Genomic DNA, 20,053 nt, shown 5'->3' with positions numbered 1-20,053 from the left:
AGAGAGAGAGACAGAGACAGAGAGAGAGAGAGAGACACAGGAGAGGGAGAGAGAGACAGAGAGAGAGAGAGAGAGAGAAAGAGACAGAGAGAGAGAGAGAGAGTGACAGGAGAGAGAAAGAGACAAGAGACAGAGAGAGAGAGACAATGGGGATGTGAGACCATACCACAGATGCCTCAGATGGGTAAGCTTAGACTTTCTGGGAAGCCGTGACCCCTGACCCCTGGGCATGGCGACTGACCTGTACAGGCCGGAGATGTCTACTTGCAGGTCGATGAAACTGGACAGGTTGAAGACATTGTTGCTGGTGGCCAATGTGTCGAAAGCCTGTGTGAGAGAGAGAGTACTACACACTCAGTGGCCTGTATCTGCCCTGCTTCCTTCAACTTGTACCTGCCCCATCCATCCAGTCACCCCCACACAAGGCTAGCCTCCTGCCAGCCCGCAAAGGACTGTGGGACATTGGCTGTGTGTGGGTGGGTGGTCACGCCCAGACCTCACCCCCCAGTGGGGATGTAATGGGGACAGCGTAGACGGGGAAGATTGTTTGCTGGTGTGTGGGGGAGGTGGGGAGTCGTCGCTGTGGAAGCTCCAACAGGCCAGAGGGACCTCCTCCTTTCCCGTACGTGATGGTAATGGCTGCCTGTCAGAGGGAGACAGAGTCAGGAGACTTCAGTCGAGACATCTGGTCGAGGCGAACGCAGCGGTGCACCAGGATTGGGTTGGACGAGACTGAGGATGCTGCAGGACGGCCAGTCACTGACTGAGGAGCGTCAGGTTGGACTTAAGGAGGGACACCATCCCCAGGTGGCCAACAGGAGGGACAGATACACTCACTCACACACTCAGTCACACGTGTTCTCTCTCAGACACACTCACACACACATTCTCACACTCACACACACACTCACAGACACACACACGTTTTCTCTCTCAGACACACTCACTCACACATTCTCACACTCACACACATGTATACACACACACACACACACACTCACACTCACAGACACACACATTCAAACAGACTCACACTCAGACACACTCACATTCACTCACAGGCACACACACACACTCATACATAATCACACTCACACACAGACACACTCACATATGCACACACACTCAGACACACACACACTCACTTGCGCACGCGCGCACACACACACCCTCACACACACATGCACTTACATCCCCACACACAGACATACACACACTCACTCTCACATACACAGACATTCAAACACACACACACATACTGTCTCACACACACACGCCCTCACACACATAGACACGCATGCGCTCACACACACACGCCCTCACACACACACACACACACGTACCTGGAAGAGCTCTCCTGTTTCCCACGGTTTACAGACCAACGTCCGAACGTTCCCTCCCACGAAGAAGGTGATGAACACAAGGAGGATCAGCAACCAGGAGAAAATAAAACTGAAGCCCACACCCCTGGGGTAGGAGAGCACAGGTTAGATTAGGCACCGCGCAACGAGATACAGACACAGGCACAGTCCACCACACAGATAGGTACAGGCTACACCCAGACACTGTCCACCACACAGGCAGGTACAGTGTATGCCAAGACACAGTCCACCACACTAAGAGGTACAGGCTACACCCAGACACAGTCCACCACACTGACAGGTACAGGCTACACCCAGACACAGTCCACCACACAGGCAGGCACAGTCTACACCCAAACACAGTCCACCACACAGGCAGGTACAGGCTTCTCCCAGACACAGTCCACCACAGAGACATGCACAGCCTACACCCAGACACAATCCACCACATACAGGTACAGGCTACTCCCAGACACAGTCCATCATACAGACAGGTACCAGCCACACCCCGACACAGTCCACCACACAGACAGCAACAGTCTATGCTCAGTCACAGTACACCACACAGACAGGTACAGTCGACACACAGAGACAGTCCACCACACAGACAGGTAGTCTATGCTCAGACACAATCCATCACACAGACAGGTACAAGCCACATCCAGGCACAGTCCTCCACACAGACTGGTACAGGCTACTCCCAGACACAGTACACCACAAGGACAGGTATAGTCTACAACCAGACACAATCCACCACACAGCCAGGCACAGTCTACATCCAGAATCAGTCCACCTCACAGACAAGTACAGGTTACTCCCAGAGACAGTCCACCACACAGACAGGTACAGGCTACACCCAGACACAGTCCACCACAAGGACAGGTACAGGCCACACTCCGACACAGTCCACCACACAGACAGGTATAGTCTACACCAGACACAGTCCGCCACACAGCCAGGCACAGTCTACATCCATAGACAGTCCACCTCACAGACAGGTACAGGCTACACCCAGACACAGTCCACCACACTGACGGGTACAGGCTACACCCAGACACACAGTCCACCTCACAGACAGGTACAGCCTACACCCAGACACACAGTCCACCACACAGACAGGTACAGTCTACACAAAGAGACAGTCCACCGCACAGTCAGGTACAGGCTACATCCAAGCACAGTCTACCGTACGGACAGCTACAGGCTACTCCCAGACACAGAGACATGCACAGCCTACACCCTGACACAGTCACAGTCCACCACATACAGGTACAGGCTACTCCCAGACACAGTCCATCATACAGACAGGTACAGGCCACATCCCGACACAGTCCACCACACAGACAGCAACAGTCTATGCCCAGTCACAGTCCACCACACAGACAGGTACAGTCTACACAAAGAGACAGTCCACCGCACGGTCAGGTACAGTCTAAACACAGAGACAGTCCAGCACAAGGACAGGTACAGTCTACGCTCAGACACAGTCCACCACACAGCCAGGCACAGTCTACACCCAGATACAGTCCACCTCACAGGCAGTTACAGGCTTCTCCCAGACACAGTCCACCACACAGACAGGTACAGGCTACTCCTAGAGACAGTCCACCACACAGACAGGTACAGGCTACTCCTAGAGACAGTCCACCACATAGGCAGGTACAGGCTACATCCAGACACAGTCCACCTCACAGGCAGTTACAGTCTACACCCAGACACAGTCCACCACACAGACAGATATAGTGTACATCCAGACACAGTCCACCACACAGCCAGGCACAGTCTACATCCAGACACAGTCCATCTCATAGGCAGTTACAGTCTACACTCAGACACAGTCCACCATACAGGCAGGTACAGGCTTCTCCCAGACACAGTCCACCACACAGACAGGCACAGGCCACATCCAGGCACAGTCCAACACACAGACAGGTACAGGCTACTCCCAGACACAGTCCATCATACAGACAGGTACAGGCCACACCCCGACACAGTCCACCACACAGACAGCAACAGTCTATGCCCAGTCACAGTACACCACAGACAGGTACAGTCTACACACAGAGACAGTCCACCATACAATCAGGTACAGTCTACACACAGAGACAGTCCACCACACAGACAGGTACAGTCTATGCCCAGACACAGTCCACCACAAGGACAGGTACAATCTACGCCCAGACACAGTCCACCACACAGCCAGGCACAGTCTACATCCAGGCACAGTCCACCTCACAGACAGGTACAGTCTACATCCAGAGACAGTCTACCTCACAGACAGGTACAGGCTACTCCCACAGTCCACCTCACAGACAGGTACAGTCTACCTCTCAGACACAATCCACCTCACAAACAGGTACAGCCTATACCCAGACACAGTCCACCACATACAGGTACAGGATACTCCCAGACACAGTCCATCATACAGACAGGTACAGGCCACACCCTGACACAGTCCACCACACAGACAGCAACAGTCTATGCCCAGACACAGTCCACCACACAGACAGGTATAGTCTACGCTCAGACACAGTCCACCACAAGGACAGGTACAGTCTTCGCTCAGACATAGTTCACCACACAGACAGATATAGTCTACACCCAGACACAGTCCACCACACAGACAGATACAGTTTACATCCAGGCACAGTCCACCACACAGACAGGTACAGTCTACGTCTAGACACAGTCCACCACACAGAGAGGTACACTCTACGCTCAGACACAGTCCACCACAAGGACAGGTACAGTCTACGCTCAGACACAGTCCACCACACAGACAGGCATAGTCTACATCCAGACACAGTCCACCACACAGAGAGGATGCTCATGGTCAGGATGAAAGATTAAATGGGATAGACTCCAAGTAAGTGTTGGATACATCTGTGTGCTTACACCCTCTCTCTCTCTCTCTCTCACACACACACCCTCACACTGACACAGACAGATATATATACACACACAAACACACACAGACAGAAACACACACAGGCAGACACACAGACACACACTCATTCATGTACACACCCTCACACTGACACAGACAGATACACACACACAGACACACACACACACACACACACACACACATTGTCCAATCGCTGTTGACCAAAACTCTATCTTACGCCATGAGGAAGTTGGCTCCTGACAGTGAGCACCCATTGGCACTGTATGGGTTGTCCCTGGTCACAATACCCGCCGTCCCGAAGCCAAGTCCCAGGGCGTTGCAGGCGATGATGAGGAGGATGATGCAGCACAGGACAATACCCACGATCCATCTGCAACCGGAGACAGAAGCCACAGTGACGTGCACAGCACGATCCCACAGTGTGAGGGGGGGAGGGGGGGTGCAGGGCAGCATCGCTTAGTGAGACATATCAGGTCCTGAGGGGCTGGTGGCTGCTGGGAAAACATAGTTACCCTGGGAGATGGAGAGGGAGGTGACAGTCTGGTCACTGGACTGTTAATCCAGACACCGAGGGAACTTCCCAGGTTCGAATCCCGCTTCGGTAGAATTTAAATTCAATAAAAGTATGGAATTAAGACTAAAATAATGATGACGAGTCTGTCGTCCACAGTCGGAAAATCCCATCTGAGGGAAGGAAGCTGTCACCCTTACCAGGTCTGTCCTACACGTGACTCCAGACCCACAGCGATATGCGGTTAGCTTGTAACTGCCCGCTGGGCACTTATAGGATGGGTAATAGAAGCTGGTCTGGCCAGCGATGCCCTCATCCTGGGAATGAACAGTGAACACAATGGTGCCAGGGAATGTCAACATGGCATCAGGAACAGCATCATGGGATCAGGAAAATCAACATGGGCCAGGGGAATGTCGACATGGCCTCGGGGAAAAACAATATGTTGACAGGGAAAAACGAAATGGGGCAGGGGGAAAACAACATGCAGCAGGGAAAGATCCACAGGAAAATCAAGATGGCACAGGCAAATCAATATGGTGTAGGGAGAAACAAAATGGCGACAGGGAAAACAACATGGGGCTGGGGGAAAACAACATGGGGCAGGGGGAAAACAACATGGGGCTGGGGGAAAACAACATGGGGGAGGGGGAAAACAACATGGGGGAGGGGGAAAACAACATGGGGGAGGGGGAAAACAACATGGGGGAGGGGAAAACAACATGGGGCTGGGGGAAAACAACATGGGGGAGGGGGAAAACAACATGGGGGAGGGGGAAAACAACATGGGGCAGGGGGAAAACAACATGGGGCTGGGGGAAAGCAACATGGGGTAGGGAAAACAATATGGGGCAGGGGGAAAACAACATGGGGCCGGGGAAAACAACATGGGGCAGGGGGAAACAACATGGGGGAGGGGGAAAACAACATGGGGGAGGGGGAAAACAACATGGGGGAGGGGGAAAACAACATGGGGGAGGGGAAAACAACATGGGGCAGGGGGAAAACAACATGGGGCAGGGGGAAAACAACATGGGGCAGGGGGAAACAACATGGGGGAGGGGGAAAACAACATGGGGGAGGGGGAAAACAACATGGGGGAGGGGGAAAACAACATGGGGGAGGGGAAAACAACATGGGGCAGGGGGAAAACAACATGGGGCAGGGGGAAAACAACATGGGGCAGGGGGGAAACAACATGGGGGAGGGGGAAACAACATGGGGGAGGGGAAAACAACATGGGGCAGGGGGAAAACAACATGGGGCAGGGGGAAAACAACATGGGGCAGGGCTAAAAAGATTGGCTTACCTATAGCGGTCATACTGCTTGACCGACTGGATGACCTCGGTCACTTGGGTAGACTGGAGATTGTCCGTCACGGGACGGAGTGACTCGTTGAACTGGACCGACTCGGCGGTGGACCTGATATTCGCTCCGATGTTCCGGATCGTCGCCTCGATGTCTAGCGGTGGGGTGGGGGGGTGGGGGAGACCAGACATTAGGGCGCGGCGAGAGGAGGTGGGGACCACTCAGCCCATCCAAGCCGCGAGAGCCTGACCCACACCATCCCACCCTGAGACCCCTCACGCCAATACCCTGCCATCCCCCCCTCCCCCACCAAACCTTATGTGGGCTGGGGGCATGGCGCCGGGCAGCTGGGCGACACCCACCTGCGATATTCTGGGACGCCTGGAGGGTCACTCTGGCGGGAATGTCATGGAATGTCCGGTTACCCTGAAGAGAGAGAAAGGGAGAGACGTTGGAATTTTAGCCAGCCAACCGCAATGGCCTCCCGTTTGTGCAGGGACGAGGGAGGGGTGGGTTCCCGATTTCGGACTCCGTACCTCGTCCACGGAGCTGTTCAGATTCTCTTCCGAAATCCCGGTGATCCTCTGCAGAGTGGCCTGAAATCCATTCGGCTGACGAGAGGAAAGAGGAAACAGAGACAAGGAGATGTGGAAAAGAACCCGGAAAACGTCAATCGGCTTTGCCGAGTCATTCTACGGCCAGCAGGGGGCCCCCAATCCACCGTCACCGTGGTGACGGGCCGCGGGGCGGGTGGTAAAACCGACGTCTCCCACACACACAACACCCCCCTCCCCCCATCCCCCACCCTTTCCCTCAGCTCCGAAATATTCCACCCAGTGGACCCTTGGGCGCCCGGCCCTTGAACGAAACAAGACCTTGGCGGTTTTGAGTTGCCCACGTCGCCCATGGGATTTCAAAGCCACGTGTAGGCCCAGGCCTGGTCGAGGAGGCTGGGGTGGATGTTTTCCCCACCTGAGGCTTGTGGAGGGTTCACAATGAGGGGGCCCGATGGAGTGTCTGAAGAAGAGGGCGGCCATTTTGGATTGGGATGAGGGTGGGGAATCTGTGGAATTCTGTTACCCCCCCACCACCACCAACAGAGGGCAGGGTGTGTTGGGGGAGGGTGCTCCTTCTTCGAGGTATATCTAATGTAAAGGCCTTCAAATATGGTGGATGAGCGCAGGAAACAGGTTGAGCTGAGGAAGACCAGCCATGGCCTTCTCTCACAGCTTTTTCCCAAGCCCCTCATTGGGGGAAGCGAGGGGGCAAAGGTCAAGGAGTGATGGGGGGAGTGGGGGAGGGCCGGCGAAAATGAGTGGACGGGAGTGTCTGAGAGGGTCAGGGGGTCAGAAGGCTGACTGAGGCCTACTACAGGAACCAGTGTCCATTAGCCATGGTAGCTCCATATATAAACCATATTGGTGGGAACGTTGGTGGGGGAAGGCGGATTTGAGGGGAGAATATTTTTTCACTTGGAGGGTCCAGAAAGCATTCCAGAGGAGGATAATCGAGGCAGGGAACCTTACAATTCTTTCAGAAGGACTTTGGGTGGACGTGTCATAACCATTGAAGGCTGCGGGGCCTAGTGTGGGAGATTGACTCAGAGGAGGTAGGCCCGAAGCAGACTTGGCGGGTCAAAGGTCGTATGAGTGCCTCTCCACGCCTCTGGCAACGGGTCGCTGAGTGAAGGGGGTTTAGGGGAAGGGGTTAAACTGTTTGGTGGAACGGGAAGCGCCCCCTGCCCCCGGCTGTGAAAACGGTCGGAAAAGGCGCCGGGGTTTGGTGCTGGCTCCTTACCTCGACGAAGGTAACATTGGGCTGCAGGTCGTCCAGTCTCGGTAGGAATACCCTACAGCCTAGGCAGTTCGGGTCCTCCAAAGTGGCTCTGATATCGAGCTGCAGGCTCTGCAACTCGCTCGACAGTCGCTGCTGACTCCCGAGCAGCAAGGCCTGGCTGGAGTTGATGGCCAGGAAATGGCCCGTTGTCGTTCTGAAATCTGAGGGACAAACCATGAGGGTGCGGTCTCTCCCTCCCTCACTCTCTCTCTCTCTCTCTCACACACTCTCTTTCCCCATGTGGATCCAGTCCAGGATTCTAATTCCCTGTGCGTGTCCTCATCGCTGCAAATCTCCCTCGCGAAATTCCCTTTCCTGGCGGATTTCCCTGGTGCAACTCGCCCTCCCCCACCGCCAGCCTTCCTCACAGTAAGGCGAGACCTCTTGGAGTCAAACTTAAACCATCGGAGCTCTCACCCAGCCCTTCCCAGCGTCAATCCAGTGAGGCAAGCCGAAAATCCGTCTCTCGGTGTCCGACAGCACGGGAACAGACCCCCACGGCCCAACCAATCAATACCGACCACGATCCCGAACTGAACTCGCCATCCCTGCCTGCTCCTGGCCCATCTCCCTCCAAACCTTTCCCACCCCTGTCCTTCCACAGATATCTTTTCAATGTTGTAACCGTATCTCCTTCCTCTGGCAGCTCATTCCATACACGTACCACCCTCTGTGTGAAAAAGTTGCCCCTTAGGTCTCTTTTATATCTTTCCCCTCTCACCCTAAACCTATGCCCCTCTAGTTCTGGACTCCCCCACCCCAGGGAAAAGACCTTGTCTATTTACCCTATCCATGCCCCCTCATGATTTTATAAACCTCTACAAGGTCACCCCCTCAGCCTCCGACACTCCAGGGAAAACAGCCCCCAGCCTCTTCAGCCTCCCCCTGTAGCTCAAACCCTCCAACATCCTTGTAAATCTTTTCTGAACCCTTTTAAGTTTCACAAGATCTTTCCGATAGGAAGGAGACCAGAATTGCACACAATATTCCAACAGCGGCCTAACCAATGTCCTGTACAGCCGCAACATGACCTCCCAACTCCTGTACTCAATACTCTGACCAATAAAGGAAAGCATACCAAACGCTGCCTTCACTATCCTATCTACCTGCGACTCCACTTTCAAGGAGCTATGAACCTGCACTCCAAGGTCTCTTTGTTCAGCAACACTCCCTAGGACCTTACCGTTAAGCGGATAAGTCCTGCTAAGATTTGCCCCTTATTAAATCTTTCTGCTCTCACCTTAAAATGTGACCCCTCCTCCCCCCCAGTCATGAAATCCCTTACCTGAGGGAAAAGTCGCCTGTGATTCATGTTATCCATGCCCCTCATGATTTTATAAACCTCTACAAAGATCACCTCGACGTTCCAGTGAAAGAAAGATCCCGGATTCTCCTTCTAACTCAAACCCTCCTTTCCCGGCAACATCCTGGTAAATCTCTTCTGAACCCTCCCCCAGTTTAAAAGCATCCTTCCTATAACGGGGGTGGGGGGAGGGGGGGAAGACCAGGACTGGACTCCAGTGCTCCAGATGAAGTCTCACCAAGGTCCTGTACAACCCCAGCATGACGTCGCAACTCCTCGACTCAAAGATCAGAGCGATGAAATTAAGTGTGCTCAACACCCTCTTAACCACTCTGTCTACATGAGACGCCAACTCCAAAGGACCGAGTACCTGAATCCCTAGGCCCCTCTGCTCTACAGCACTACCTGCCATTAAGTCCTACCCTTGCTGGTTTTACCAACCACATGTATCCAAATTAAACTCCACGTGCACACACTCTGATCAAGATCTCACAGATCGCCTTTCCTCAGTGTCCCCCTATACCTCCAATTTCGGTGCCATCCGCAAACGTATGAACCCATGCCTTGTGAATCATTTCCGTTCAGGGTCGAATGCCCAGTTGTGGCACCCATGAGGGCAGTGGGCAGCTGACCACTCTGCGATGGCCTCATACAGAAAACTAGCCAAGACTTTCTGTCGTGTCCGTTCGGGGGCCAACTATATCATGCCGCAACTTCCCCAGGCTTTCCCGGTCTTTCCCGACCGAGGCGGGGAAGCGAGAGTTTCCCCGCGCAGTCGCCACGGCAACGGCACGGCCTGTCAGCATCGACCTGCCAGCCGATTTGTTTCTCCCGAGCGACGTTGAGAGTTGGCATTCTTGCCGAGGTGTCCTGATCGGGTGCCAGCTGGAGAAACCCTTCAGGTTACGGCAGTGGCCGGGGAGGGGGGGGGGGGGGGGGGGGGCGAACGGGTGCGATTGGCGCGTTTTACCTTGTACCCTGGCGGATAGCAATGCCAACACAGGCAACACGATGGGCTCCAGGGCATCCTGGACGGTGAATCCGAGCGTCTGGTTCAGTTCTGTGTGACAAAATCAGTCAAGGGAGGTGGTTAGTCTCGGGGGGGGGGCACGGGGAGAGCGAATGCAGCCCAGTGTGAGGGGGTGGGGGGGTGGTCAGATGGGTGCAAAAGAAAACAATCCAGCCCCCTGTCACCAGGGGGGGGGGCTGCTGGGGGTGCCAGTGCAGGGGGCGCCAACCCTCTACTGATGAGACAGAAAAGGGCGAGATTGGCGAAACCATCGCTGACTCTTTGAGTGGATAGTCCAGGGCGCTTATAGTAAAGAGTCCGATTTTCCGAAATGAGGCAGCCATTCGGCCCCTCCCAGCATTCATCACCGCCGTGGATGGTCGTCCAATCAGACAGCCCCATCTTGCTTCCTCCCCATAACCTTTGACCCCATTCGCCCCCCCGAAGTGCTATACCCAGCTGCCTCTTGAATACATTCAATGTTTTGGCTTCCTGTGGTCATGAGTCTCTCAGAGATATCGCTCCCCCCCCCCACCCCCCCCCCCCCCCCCCCCCCCCCCCCCCCCCCCCACTCCTCACCCGCCATTGAAAACAAACCCAACCCAGCCAATACCTCATCCCTCCGTCCCGCTATTCCCTGGGGATCAGCTCAGGAAAACCAAGAGCAGGAACCCGGTGGCTCAGAAAAGGAGACCAAACCTGCACTGGGTGGGACATCCTGCGGCCTGCCCCCAAGGCCCTGTGTCGCTGCACCAGCACACCCCTGCCCCTGCACCTCATTGCGAGTGCTGCCTGGCACAGCTCTGAGACTGGCATCAGCGGCTACGTTGGCAGAGGTGAAGTTCAGCAGAGACAGCGGGGTCGTGGAGTGGCGACCTGTCATAGCTGGACGGGGCATTGACACAGGGAGCAGAGGTCAAGGTTCAAGCACTCAGGCCTAGCTTTACCAGGGCGGGCCTATCAGAGCAGGCCGGGCTTGGAGGCAGGGGGAGGTGGATTACTTGCCGAGTGGCGATCGATCGGGGAAACTGAAGAAGGGCCGATGGGACCTGGCTGTCGCCCATCACACCACCAGCCACACGGGCAGTCAGTGGTGAGCAAGGCCATTGGTCTTTCCTCAGATGGGGAGAACCCAAACCGTACACACACTTACACTCACACACTTACACACACTTACACACTTACACACACACACACACACACAGACACACTCACACACAAATACTCACACACAGACACTCACACACGCACTCACACACACGCACACACACGCACACACACACGCTCTCACAGACACACTCTCACATTCACACACACACACACTCACACACAAATACTCACACACAGACGCTCACACATGCACACGCACTCACACACACACACGCACACACACACGCTCTCACAGACACACACTCACATTCACACACACACACTGACACTCACACACTCACCAACTCACACACTCACACACACTCACACTCACATTCATTCACGCACACACACTCTCACTCACACACACACACACACTCACACTCACACTCACACTCACACTCACACTCGCACACAACCTTCACCCTGCACGCACACACGGACACATACTCAAACACATACACATACACCCACACACACACACACACACACACACACACACACACACATACACCCACACGCACAGAGACACACACACACACACACACAATGCTACAGGGTGCTGTCTCTCCCCCCACAACCCCACCCCACTCCCCATACAATGGCAGGGAGACATCACTGCTCATATACTTGGATCGTATGAGTGTGTGTGTGTGTGTGTATATGTATGTGTGTGACAGAGTGTGAGTGAATGAATGTGTGTGTGACAGTGTGTGTGCGCGTGTGTGTGAGGGAATGAATGCGTGTGTGTGTGAGGGTGTGTGTGTGACAGTGTGTGTGCGTGTGTGTGTGAGTGAATGAATGTTTGTGTGTGTGACAGTGTGTGTGCGTGTGCGTGTGAGTGAATGAATGTGTGTGTGGGTGTGTGTGAGTGTGTGTGACAGTGTGTGTGCGCGTGTGTGTGAGTGAATGAATGTGTGTGTGGGTGTGTGTGAGTGTGTGTGACAGTGTGTGTGCGCGTGTGTGTGAGTGAATGAGTGTGTGTGTGAGGGTGCGTGTGACAGTGTGTGCGCGCGAATGAATGTGTGTATGTGAGGGTGTGTGTGTGTATGACAGTATGTGTGCGTGTGTGTGTGAGTGAATGAATGTGTGTGTGTGTGAGGGTATGTGTGTTACAGTGTGTCTGAGTGAATGTGTGTGTGTGTGTGTGTGTGTGTGTGAGGGTGTGTGAGTGTGTGTGAGTATGTGTGTGTCTGCGTGTGTGTCCGAGTGAATGAATGTGTGTGTGAATGTGCGTGTGAGAGTGTGTGTGTGCAAGAGTGAATGGATGTGTGTATGTGCCTGTGTGTGTGAATGTGTGTGTGAGGGTGTGTGTATGCGTGTGTGACTGAATGATTGTGAATGATTGTGAGAGTGAGTGTCTGACTGAATGATTGTGTGTGTGTATGTGCGTGCGCGTGTGTGTATGCGCGTGTGTGTGTGTGTATGTGCGTGCGCGTGTGTGTATGCGCGTGTGTGTGTGTGTGTGTGGCCAAACAGTTAACCACTGAGACTGCAGATTGCCATGAGTCCCTGTGTTGAGCGCGGCCTCCCTTGGGCAGTGATACCATCCCTGCGTCCACCAGCACCACATTGGTCAACTCACCGTCAAGGTCTGCAAGGACCTGGTTCTGAGGGACAGCGAACTGGGCAGCAATGGCAGGGCCAGCCTGAAAGGGAACAAAGGAGACAGTGTCAAAATGGTGTCAAAGTTCACGGGATGATGCTCCCACCAATCGCCGAGGGGATGGGAGCGCCAATGAGAAACCAGCGACCTGGGACTGACAGGAGGAGGAACCTCTTGAGGGGGACGGTGAAGCCTTTCGAATTTACTGTGTGGAGAGCAAGCAAAGCGCTAGCATTGAGCACGTCCGACGCACACGGTTTCCACACTTCGCAAGGGACCAGCCCGGGAATACGGCCGTGATCTAGAAGAGGGGCTGAATGGCCTGGGCTGGAGGATTGTAATGGGTGGAGATGTATTCACGGCCTACTGCTGGAGGTCCCAGTGACACGAGGCCTAAAGAGAGAGGCCTGAGGACAGACGGTGTTTCGATGAGAAGGAACAGCCCCCAGACGGAACGCCCCCTCACCTTGCCAATGTTCTCGAAGAACGATATTATGTTTGTAATAATGGTGTTGATCTCGGTCACGATCGACTCCAAGGACTCGGTCACCTTCTGGTTGGCAGTGAACGCGCAGGCCAATCCTGCCCTAGATGCCAACGGGATGGGGGTTGGGGAGGGCAAAAGGCGCGAGAGTGTGAGTGAAGCCCAAGTGAGACACCGACCCGATGCCACCCCCCCGCGCCAATCGCCCGTGGGCGAGGGGCTCAGTGTCGCGCCCGTATGCCCACCTTCCCGCCTAACCCACCCACTCCGCCGGGCCGGCATTTGCTGTCGGCCCATAGGATGTCCATCTCACCCCGCCACCACCCCGCGCAATGCCCACTCACGCACTTTCTAAACCGGACAGACTCAGCTGCTCAAACACTGCCCGGCCTGGCATTGCCCACTGCCATTATTATCATCACCATGTAACGCCCAGATTGATGATTCACCAAACCCGGGGACCCATCAATGGCTCCCGTATGAGAGAATCATCCCCTTGACGTTCAATGGCGTTACCATCACTGAATCCCCCCTCACTATCAACATCCTGGGGGTTACCATTGACCAGAAACTGAACTGGACCAGCCCCATATAAACACAGCAGCTACAAGAGCAGGTCAGAGGCTGGGAATCCTGCAGCGAGTAACTCCCCTCCTGACTCCCCCCAAAGCCTGTCCCCACCATCGACAAGGCCCAAGTCAGGAGGGTGTGTGAGGGAATACTCCCCACTTGCCCTGGATGGGGGGGCAGCTCCAACAACACTCGAGAAGCTCAACACCATCCAGGGACAGAGCAGCCCCCCGCTCGATTGTCCCCACACCCACAAACCCCCCACTCCCTCCACCTCCCCGACGCTCAGTAGCAGCAGTGGGTACCATCTACAAGACGCACTGCAGCAACTCCCCCAGGCTCCTCAGACAGCACCTTCCAAACCCCACGGCCACTTCCATCGGGAAGGACAAGGGGGCAGCAGGTACATGGGGACACCACGCGCCCCCCCCCCCCCCCCGCAAGTTCCCCTCCGAGCCCCTCACCGTCCTGACTTGGGAATATATTAGCCGTTCCTTCAGTGTCGCTGGGTCAGAATCCTGGGACGCCCTCCCTGAGGGCGCTGTGTGGGGGGCTGGGGTCCCTACACCACACACGGTTCAAGATGGCCGCTCACCCCCACCTTCTCAAGGGGGCAGTTAGGGAGGGAAACTGGGGGCAGAAAATACTGGGGCTGGCCTCCATCCCGCGAACGATAACGAAAATACCTCAGCGACCGTTCACCTGGAGGTAATGATGCCCCAAGCTGATTTGCCCTCTGATACAGCAGTTAATGAACCTGACCACCCCCACCCGACTGCATTTGGCAAGCGCCCCACAGAGTCAGGCGTCCCCTTTTGGCCACACTCACAGGATAATGAGAGTTGTCACCAACAGGAAGGCGGCCAGTGTGTTACGCTGACAGTCTGTCTTCTCGGTGCGTTCCTTCACTTTACCCCCGCACCGTCCACAGCAACGACAGCAGCAGAAGAACAGCCCCACCAGGGGCATCAGGAAGAAATAAATCACGCCAATAATCAGAGAGACAAGGTAACCCGCCTGATACGTCACCACCTAGAGTGGAGAGAGAGCACAGACAAGAGTGTCACCATCACTGAATTCTCCCCCTCCCCACTATCAACATCCAACAAGAGAGAATCTAACCATCGCCCCCTTGACGCTCAGTAGTGTTACCATCACTGAATCCCCCCCACTATCAACATCCTGGGGGTTACTGTCTCCAACAAGGGAGAATCTAACCATCGCCCCCTTGACGCTCAATGGTGTTACCATCACTGAATCCCATCCATTATCAACATCCTGGGGGTTACTGTCTCCAACAAGAGAGAATCTAACCATCGCCCCCTTGACGCTCAATGGTGTTACCATCACTGAATCCCCCCACTATCAACATCCTGGGGGTTACTGTCTCCAACAGGAGAGAATCTAACCATCGCCCCCTTGATATTCAATGGCATTACCATCCCCCCTACTATCAACATCCTGGGGGTAACTGTCTCCAACAGGAGAGAATCTAACCATCGTCCCCTTGATGTTCGATGGTGTTACCATCACTGAATCCCCCCCACTATCAACATCCTGGGGGGTTACCGTCTCCAACAAGAGAGAATCTAACCATCACCCCCTTGACATTTAATGGTGTTACCATCACTGAATCCCCCCCACTATCAACATCCTGGGGGTTACCATTGACCAGAAACTGAACTGGACCAGCCCCATATAAACACAGCGGCTACAAGAGCAGCTCAGAGGCTGGGAATCCTGCAGCGAGTAACTCCCCTCCTGACTCCCCCCAAAGCCTGTCCCTCACCATCGACAAGGCCCAAGTCAGGAGGGTGTGTGAGGGAATACTCCCCACTTGCCCTGGATGGGGGGCAGCTCCAACAACACTCGAGAAGCTCGACACCATCCAGGGACAAAGCAGCCACCCGCTCGGCTTTCTCCACACACATCCCCTCCACCACCACGCCTGTCTCTGACACCTCAGCACTCCCTCCAACTCTCCCCCGGGGGGGGGGGTCAGCCTGGATTCAGAACTCCGAGTCGGATGAAACCATGGGAGAACATCCGCCCCCATGCTGCATGTAACAGTGAGACGCGAGACAGAGGGACAGACCCACTCTCTCACCCTGAACCCGACCCACAGATCCTTACCCTTATAGGCTCGACAGACTGACTGCGCAGCAGATTTTGAAATATATCTGGGGAAGATACAAAGCACAAGTGTAAATTAACACAGTGAATGGAGATAACAGGACATCATCGCAGCTTCCCATGTGCCAGGGAGACACCATACATAGGGGGTCACAGGGCATAGGTCAGGGCTGTGGCTGATCTGTCCCTATCCTGGGAGTGTTTGATGGGGGACAGTGTAGAGAAAGCTTTACTCTGTATCTAACCCAGTGCTGTCCCTGTCCTGGCTGTGTTTGATGGGGGACAGTGTAGAGAGAGCTTTACTCTGTAACTAACCCCATGCTGTCCCTGTCCTGGGTGTGTTTGATGGGGGACAGTGTAGACAGAGCTTTACTCTGAATCTAACCCCGTGCTGTCCCTGTCCTGGGAGTGTTTGATGGGGGACAGTGTAGAGAGAGCTTTACTCTCTGTCTAACCCCGTGCTGTCTCTGTCCCTGGGAGTGTTTGATGGGTGACAGTTTAGAGGGAGCTTTACTCTGTATCTAACCCCGTGCTCTCCCTATCATGGGAGTGTTTGATGGAGGACAGTGTCGAGGGAGCTTTACTCTGTGTCTGACCCCGTGCTGTCCCTGTCTTGTGAGTGTTTGATGGGGGACAGTGTAGAGAGAGCTTTACTCTGTATCTAATCCTGTGCTGACCCTATCCTGGGAGTGTTTGATGGGGGGACAGTGTAGAGAGAGCTTTACTCTGTATCTAACCCTGTGCTGTCTTTGTCCTGGGAGTGTTTGATGGGGTACAGTGTAGATGGAGCTTTACTCTGTATCTAACCCCGTGCTGACCCTATCCTGGGAGTGTTTGATGGGGGGACAGTGTAGAGAGAGCTTTACTCTGTATCTAACCCTGTGCTGTCTTTGTCCTGGGAGTGTTTGATGGTGGACAGTGTAGAGAGAGCTTTTCTCTGTATCTAACCCCGTGCTGTCCCGGTCCTGGGAGTGTTTGGTGGGGGATAGTGGGAAAAATTGTGACTGTGAGGAACTGATTCCCCACTGGCTCCCTTTTGTGCTTGCCCAGTCCCCATTGGACACTGTCGTGAGTAGTGCAGGGGATGATGGGAACAGAATGCAGTCTGGGAGTGTGCCCAACCTGATGTCTGTGTTTTGTGGGTGTGGTTGGTGGGGCAAGGGAGCAGTTGGCGAATCCTGGCCGAGAGAATGGAGGGGGACGTTGAGTTTGCGAATACAGCCCGCGTATGAGTCTGGCGGACGGCGTTTACAAAGAGAGTGAGACCTGTAGGGAAGGGGTTGGGCTGCACAGCGTCCAGGTACCGATTCACCATGTCGTAGAGTGGTTCGATGGAACCCGCGTCACCGTTCAGCCTCCCGAAGGCGTGCGTGCCAACCTCCTGGAAGGCGAGACGCTGCGCCGTGCAGTTCTGAGCCGTGGACGGCGGTGAGAGCTGCAGGACCACGCTGAGTGCCAGGCAAACCGCCATCCCGGCTCCACGGGGCACCAATCTCCAAGACACCTCGTTCGCCATGACCCTGCCAAGTCAAAGATCGCCCACAGTCACTGCTCATGTACCCCTTCCCCAGCATCACCTCCTGATATGCCAGCTATCCCCTTTGTTCAAACGCCCGCTTTTATGGAAGGTGGGCACCGCTGACCATGCCCCAGCATTTTCTGCCCCCCTTTCCCTCTCTCATTGCCCCCTTGTGAAGGTGGGGTTGAGCCGCCATCTTGAACTGTGTGTGGTGTCGGGACCCCCCACACAGCGCCCTCAGGGAGGGAGTCCCGGGATTCTGACCCAGCAACACTGAAGGAACGGCCGATATATTTCCGAGCCGGGACGGTGAGGGGAACTTGCAGGAGGGTGGTGTTCCCATGTACCTGCTGCCCCCTTGTCCTTCCCGATGGAAGTGGCCGTGGGGTTTGGAAGGTGCTGCCTGAGGAGCCTGGGGGAGTTGCTGCAGTGCGTCTTGTAGATGGTACCCACTGCTGCTACTGAGCGTCGGGGGGGGTGGAGGGAGTAGGGGGTTTGTGGGTGTGGGGACAATCGAGCGGGGGGCTGCTCTGTCCCTGGATGGTGTCGAGCTTCTCGACTGCTGTTGGAGCTGCCCCCCATCCAGGACAAGTGGGGAGTATTCCCTCACACACCCTCCTGACTTGGGCCTTGTCGATGGTGGGGACAGGCTTTGGGGGGAGTCAGGAGGGGAGTTACTCGCTGCAGGATTCCCAGCCTCTGAGCTGCTCTTGTAGCTGCTGTGTTTATATGGGGCTGGTCCAGTTCAGTTTCTGGTCAATGGTAACCCTCAAGATGGTAACACCATTGAACGTCAAGGGGACAATGTTTAGATTCTCTCTTGTTGGAGACGGTAATCCTCAGGATGTTGATAGTGGGGGGATTCAGTGATGGTAACACCATTGAACATCAAGAGGGCGATGGTTAGATTCTCTCTTGTTGGAGACGGTAACCCTCAGGATGTTGATAGTGGGGGGATTCAGTGATGGTAACACCATTGAACGTCAAGGGGGCGAGGGTTAAATTCTCTCTTGTTGGAGACAGTAACCCCCAGGATGTTGATGGGGGGATTCAGTGATGTTAACACCATTGAACATCAAGGAGGCAATGGTTAGATTCTCTCTTGTTGGAGACGGTAACCCTCAGGATGTTGATAGTGGGGGGATTCAGTGATGGTAACACCATTGAACGTCAAGGGGCAATGGTTAGATTCTCTCTCGTTGGGGCCGGTCATTGCCTGACTCCTTCCTAGCCACAGTGTTGCTCCAAGAGGGGAATTTTCAAGAATGGGAGTCAATGGGGAAATTCCCGAACTCCCGACCTTCATTCCTGGTGTGCACGACTGTGAGTCGGGGAAATCTTTTCTCTCCCCATCCCTGTTTCCCATCACAGACCGGGCTTGGGAACGATGTCACCATGGAGAACATGCGGGGGCCTGTTGTCGCCCGTGCTCACCTCTCCTTCTCCAGCTGAGGTGTCTCCCCTGGCGAACAGATCCCGTGGATCTCGGGAGAACTCTCCAGGGGCACGTTTGGGGAGACTTCACCTGCTGGGATCGTTGAGGGAGGCGGGGGACGGGGGAAATCCACCGGACCCTCAGAGACCCCAGCGGGACTCTGGCGTCTGATGGGGAGGAGAATTTCAGAATCGAGGGATCCTCCGGGCAACTCAAGCGGTTTGTGGAAGGGTGTGGACTCCTTGTTCTCGCCGCAGGCATGTTTAAGGAATGGACAGCCACCTCAGAGGCTCCAAGGTACACACCACAGAGTAAATACAGCGAGAATGCAAAACAGCCTTACCGTGCCAACTTCTGAGAGATGGTGCCTGTCCGCACTGTCACTGCCCTGTCTTGGAGGCGCAGTCAGAGAAGATAGAGACAGCGACTTCCTGATCCTGTGGGATGGGGAGGGCCGCTGCTTGAGATACTCAGAAGAGCAGCAAACCCGTCCAACAGGTTCAAGCACCCTCTGATACAAACAAAGGGGCACTGAGCAAAGTTATAAATAAACATGACTGCCAGTCGTTCCTTCCAGATTGCTCACACCAGGGCGCGGCCCAAAACTTCACACAGCCGACTTGGTAGTGACACCTGCTCAGGCCTGTTCAGGCAGGAGCATCACTCGCTCGCTCGTGGCCTCGAGGTTCGCAAATGGGGAACGGCAGCCAACAAAAAAAACTCCATTCAAATCCAGAGAGAGAGAGACAGAGGGTTGGCCGAACTGCCTGCAATGTGGGAAGCAGGCCAGTTGGCCCATCGAGTCTGTCGTGGCCTTCTGTGCAGCATCACCGCCCATCACCCTCCCCGATCCCTGGGACCCCGCATTTCCCGCGTTTGACCCCCCACCCCCCCCACCCCGAACCTGCACATCCTTGAGC

At 54.9% G+C, this 20,053-nt stretch overlaps 1 protein-coding gene across 1 annotated transcript in view; it reads right to left on the bottom strand.

Annotated features, from left to right (window-relative positions):
• LOC132836982 (prominin-2-like) overlaps window positions 1-19,585 on the bottom strand; it is a 47,733-nt gene extending 28,148 nt beyond the window's left edge. Inside the window, exons 1-14 of the mRNA XM_060856588.1 lie at window positions 19,477-19,585; window positions 17,446-17,699; window positions 16,180-16,226; window positions 14,876-15,078; window positions 13,459-13,579; window positions 12,972-13,035; window positions 10,199-10,288; window positions 7,887-8,086; window positions 6,626-6,700; window positions 6,452-6,515; window positions 6,090-6,243; window positions 4,487-4,639; window positions 1,344-1,467; window positions 242-327 (exon numbers count right to left, since the gene is read on the bottom strand). Of these exons, the coding sequence (XP_060712571.1) occupies window positions 242-327; window positions 1,344-1,467; window positions 4,487-4,639; window positions 6,090-6,243; window positions 6,452-6,515; window positions 6,626-6,700; window positions 7,887-8,086; window positions 10,199-10,288; window positions 12,972-13,035; window positions 13,459-13,579; window positions 14,876-15,078; window positions 16,180-16,226; window positions 17,446-17,695 (1,631 nt within the window). The 5' untranslated portion in view covers window positions 17,696-17,699; window positions 19,477-19,585. The remainder of the gene's footprint in view (window positions 1-241; window positions 328-1,343; window positions 1,468-4,486; window positions 4,640-6,089; window positions 6,244-6,451; window positions 6,516-6,625; window positions 6,701-7,886; window positions 8,087-10,198; window positions 10,289-12,971; window positions 13,036-13,458; window positions 13,580-14,875; window positions 15,079-16,179; window positions 16,227-17,445; window positions 17,700-19,476) is intronic.
• Between the last annotated feature and the right edge of the window lie 468 nt (window positions 19,586-20,053).

Source organism: Hemiscyllium ocellatum, chromosome 48 (genome assembly GCF_020745735.1).
Source record: "Hemiscyllium ocellatum isolate sHemOce1 chromosome 48, sHemOce1.pat.X.cur, whole genome shotgun sequence".
In the NCBI taxonomy this organism is placed as follows: Eukaryota; Metazoa; Chordata; class Chondrichthyes; order Orectolobiformes; family Hemiscylliidae; genus Hemiscyllium; species Hemiscyllium ocellatum.
Note: the sequence above shows the minus strand (reverse complement) of the source record. Positions and strands in the feature narration are given on the sequence as shown.